The 3845-nt window shown below is 37.5% G+C and overlaps 1 protein-coding gene across 1 annotated transcript; it reads left to right on the top strand.

Moving 5' to 3' along the window:
- Window positions 1–319: 319 nt before the first annotated feature.
- LOC133906313 (putative glutaredoxin-C14) lies at window positions 320–1156 on the top strand. The gene has a single exon (XM_062348181.1). The coding sequence runs from the start codon at window positions 468–470 to the stop codon at window positions 783–785; it is 318 nt and encodes a 105-aa protein (XP_062204165.1). The 5' UTR covers window positions 320–467; the 3' UTR covers window positions 786–1156.
- Window positions 1157–3845: the final 2689 nt, after the last annotated feature.

Raw genomic sequence — 3845 nt, forward strand, 5'->3', positions numbered from 1 at the left:
TTTTTGGATCTAAATCTACAAATATGGTACCTTGAACTTATTTTAATATATCGTCCAAAGTCAAAGATGTGTCTGCTTGCGTGTATGGTCCTTGCGAACTGCCACTACTACAAGCTTATAGATTCCTTGGAACATTTTTCAATTTTTCTAGAAACACCAAGATCAGCTCACTCATCATCACTTGCTAGATCGTGCTGGCCTGTTCGAAAAAGTACATGTGTTCCCTGCTCTTGCTTGCGGTACTAGATGCTAGACCCAAACCCGTTGAGGAAACCCTAGCAACTTGCTTGCAAACTCTATAAAAGGCAGCCACCCCTGTGCTCCCAAGCCATCCATCCCTACTCACTCATCTACGTGAAAAACAAAGCAGCTTGAGAGAGCTAGAGAGAGAAGCTTGAGAGAGAGATCTAGAAAGAGAGAGAGAGAGTTTGTTGCTGCTTCGAGAGCCGTGCAACCAAAGAAAACAAATGGACCGCGTGACAAATCTGGCGTCGGAGCGGGCGGTGGTGGTGTTCACGCTGAGCTCCTGCTGCATGTGCCACACGGTGACGCAGCTGCTGGCGGACCTCAGCGTGAACGTGCTGGTGCACGAGCTGGACAGCGACCCCAGGGGCAAGGAGATGGAGCGCGCGCTGCTCAAGATGCGAGGCAGCCGGGGCCCGCCCGCCGTGCCGGCCGTCTTCATCGGCGGCAGGTACATCGGCGGCACCAACGAGGTCATGTCGCTCCACCTCGGCGGCGAGCTCGTGCCCATGCTCAAGAGGGCCGGCGCGCTCTGGCTGTAGATCAAAGGGGCCGGCCTAAGTACACGTACGTATACGTGCACGCATGGCCATGCATGCATGCATGCATGCGCGGGAAAATAAAGAGACGCTAATACTTAGCCGATGGAAGAGTATGAGAATAGTGTGTGTCAAGAGCAGCTTTTTCCAGTCCTGTTCTTCTGGGTTCTGACAGGAATAAGCTAGCTAGGCTAATAATTCGCTTTGCTTCATGCCTTCTGGCAAGTAAAGAGAGAGACGGCCTATGTAATTTTGTTTCTTGTTTCTGTTTTGTTCTAACTTTGAAACGGTGCGTGCGTGTACGATCGCCCTTTTTCCACGGGTTATGAATATGAATATATGTATGAGAGTTAAATAATTAGCCAGTGATGAAATGTCTTATGTGTGTGCAAACTCGCATGGTTGCATTTGCTAGTTTGATTATTGAGTTAGCCAACTCTCTAAAGAAATAGACAGGCACTAGCACAGAAAACAAAATCCCAGTCGATTCATTAGGGCCATTCTAGTCGGTTTTTCACCAGTCGTCTGGGATAATTTTATTATTCCAGTCGATTCTATTCATGAACCGGCTATGATAATTATTGAACCGACAACAATTTCACCACATCAGACATAATATAGCCAACATATACATTTCAAAGATCACTTATATGTATTCAGATTCACATTCAAGGTTCCATTCACGGTTCATTTAATTCACATTGACATTCATATTCAAAGTTTGTGACATTCATATTCAAAGTTTACATTTGAAATAAAGATCGCTTGAACAACAATTCGAAGTTCACCTCGCCTCTTTTTTCTCTCATTTCCTTCTCCTTGCTACACCTAGAAAGCAAAGAAATGATAACAGTAAGTTAGAAATTACAAGTTACATTCTAGAATGCAAGATATATACAATATACAATCATTCGAAACTCACATTCATTATTTGCTATTATCATAAAACAAGCATTTCGTGTCGATGATGTTTCTCAAGATGAAATAACACATGCTTTGTAGATTCTATTGAGTTCTGACTCTTAAAGTGCGCTTTGAGACATGAGTCGGCGCTGCGGAAATGATAAACTTGCTACATTAAGTAAACACATAAGAAGTTGAAACTGGTATAAATATTGGTGCAGTGACAAATCTCCTCAAGATCATAGAAACCCTTCACTTTACTCATACAGTAGCACACATAGAACCCACAGTGCAGGGAGCCTGGTGGCTACTTGTTGCACTACACATAATGTAGTAATAGTATCATCAATTTGCGAAGTCTTTGTCATTACAAATTGAGAGTAAAATGCATAAGTATTATTCCCTCCATTCAAGAATACAAGGCATATTTTAATTTGAAAAGGTCAAACTTTATATATTTTGAACAACAATTAGTCAAATTATAGGTATTTTTAGTGTATAAAAATTATACAACTAGATTCATATTTCAAAACGCATTAACACTATATTGGTTTTGTATCTTTAAACTATATATGTTGTGAGAAAACAATGATCAAAGTTTAACTTTGAAGACCGAGTCAAAACAAAATGCGTAATTGAGGACTCGGAGATGTGGTTTGTAAGTGCAACTGACTGGAAAAAAGGTATTATCCCAGCCGTTTGAGAGCAATAACCGATTAGGATAATGCACTGTATTACACCAACAGACTGGGATGATACCTTTTCAACCGACTGAGATAACTGTTTTTATATGCAGATTTTAGAAACCAACTGTGATGGCTGATTTTGAATCGATTGTGATTTTAGTTTTGTAGTTGTGAGAACTAGTTTTGTGAAGAAATGTGTATCTACCTGGTTCCTGCAGATTTTTGGCATTGCTCGCATGCATTCGGGTGATCTTTTATTGTTAACTAATTTGGTTTTGCTCATCAAATAATGATGCACAGCAGGTCTGTGTATTACCATTGTGTTTCTGATAACAAAATTATATGGATATATCATAATTACCCAGGAAGTTATAGCAATATATTGCATTCCCATTTTGTTTCTCACAAAGTTAGCTATATATCATAATTAATCACGAAGATGGATGTAGTAACAATCGTAGCATTTTCAATTAGAAAGCCCTTGAGCTGCATCTACGTGTGAAATGGAAACCAGCAGGGTTAATTAAAATTTTGAGGAGAGTTGAGTTCAGAGTGGCACATAAATTCTTCATGCTCTACTGTTAACTGTGTCATGCATAGTGGTTGCATATATATCCTATGTAGTTCTAATAACTGCAATTTAATTTCTTGAAAACTTGAAAAATTACACAAGGATGAACCTATATATTAATTTTTTCCAACATGTTTTAGATCGATCAGTGAGGCACTCCATAAGTTGCTTGGTTGGGGACTATATTTAACTTAATTAAAACCAAGGTTAAGCATGAAGAACGATTTTATCTCACAATCTCCACTCCTGTTTATGTCAGCAATTTAGTGAAGCAATGTCTTTTAAAAAGAGTATAGCATTTCTCCTTTTTTTTTTAAACGAACACAGAACATAGTTCATCATCACGAAATCAGCAATTAACACAAAATGGAGGCATTGCAAAACATCCATTTTCTGTATCAAAGCCCAGAGCAATAGTTGAATTCAAGGAAATACTATAATATAAAGAAAAGATACTAAAATCAGTATTAAAGGAAAAAAAATACTATTATATGGAAAATTGCATTATTTATTTCTTGATCAAAATTTGAAAAAAAAAGGTAATAATATTAAGAATAAAGAAAGATGATATTATTGTGTTTAAAAGTAACATCTATTTGTTTCTTGTCCACAAATATCTAAATAGTTAATTAGTTGCTTCATAGTCTTAATTTCATTAGTTCATTATTCGAATCACATAGATATAGGTTTATAGTTCTTCCCACCAATGGAATTAAAGTACGTTCAAAGGCAAGAGATCTTTTTTTTTTTTTTGCGAGTGGTAAGAGATCTTTCTGTTATGTTGGATCAGACTGGTAATAACTAATATGCGCATTAACTAAGGATCATATATATATATATATATATATATATATATATATATATATATATATGCTGAGCCATATATCATCGATATTGGTTAAG

This window comes from Phragmites australis, chromosome 23 (assembly GCF_958298935.1).
Source record: "Phragmites australis chromosome 23, lpPhrAust1.1, whole genome shotgun sequence".
Lineage (NCBI taxonomy): Eukaryota > Viridiplantae > Streptophyta > Magnoliopsida > Poales > Poaceae > Phragmites > Phragmites australis.

What these genes read in the sequence shown, in the direction of transcription:
- LOC133906313 (XM_062348181.1), top strand. Translation starts at nt 468, where the DNA reads ATGGACCGCGTGACAAATCTGGCGTCGGAGCGGGCGGTGGTGGTGTTC.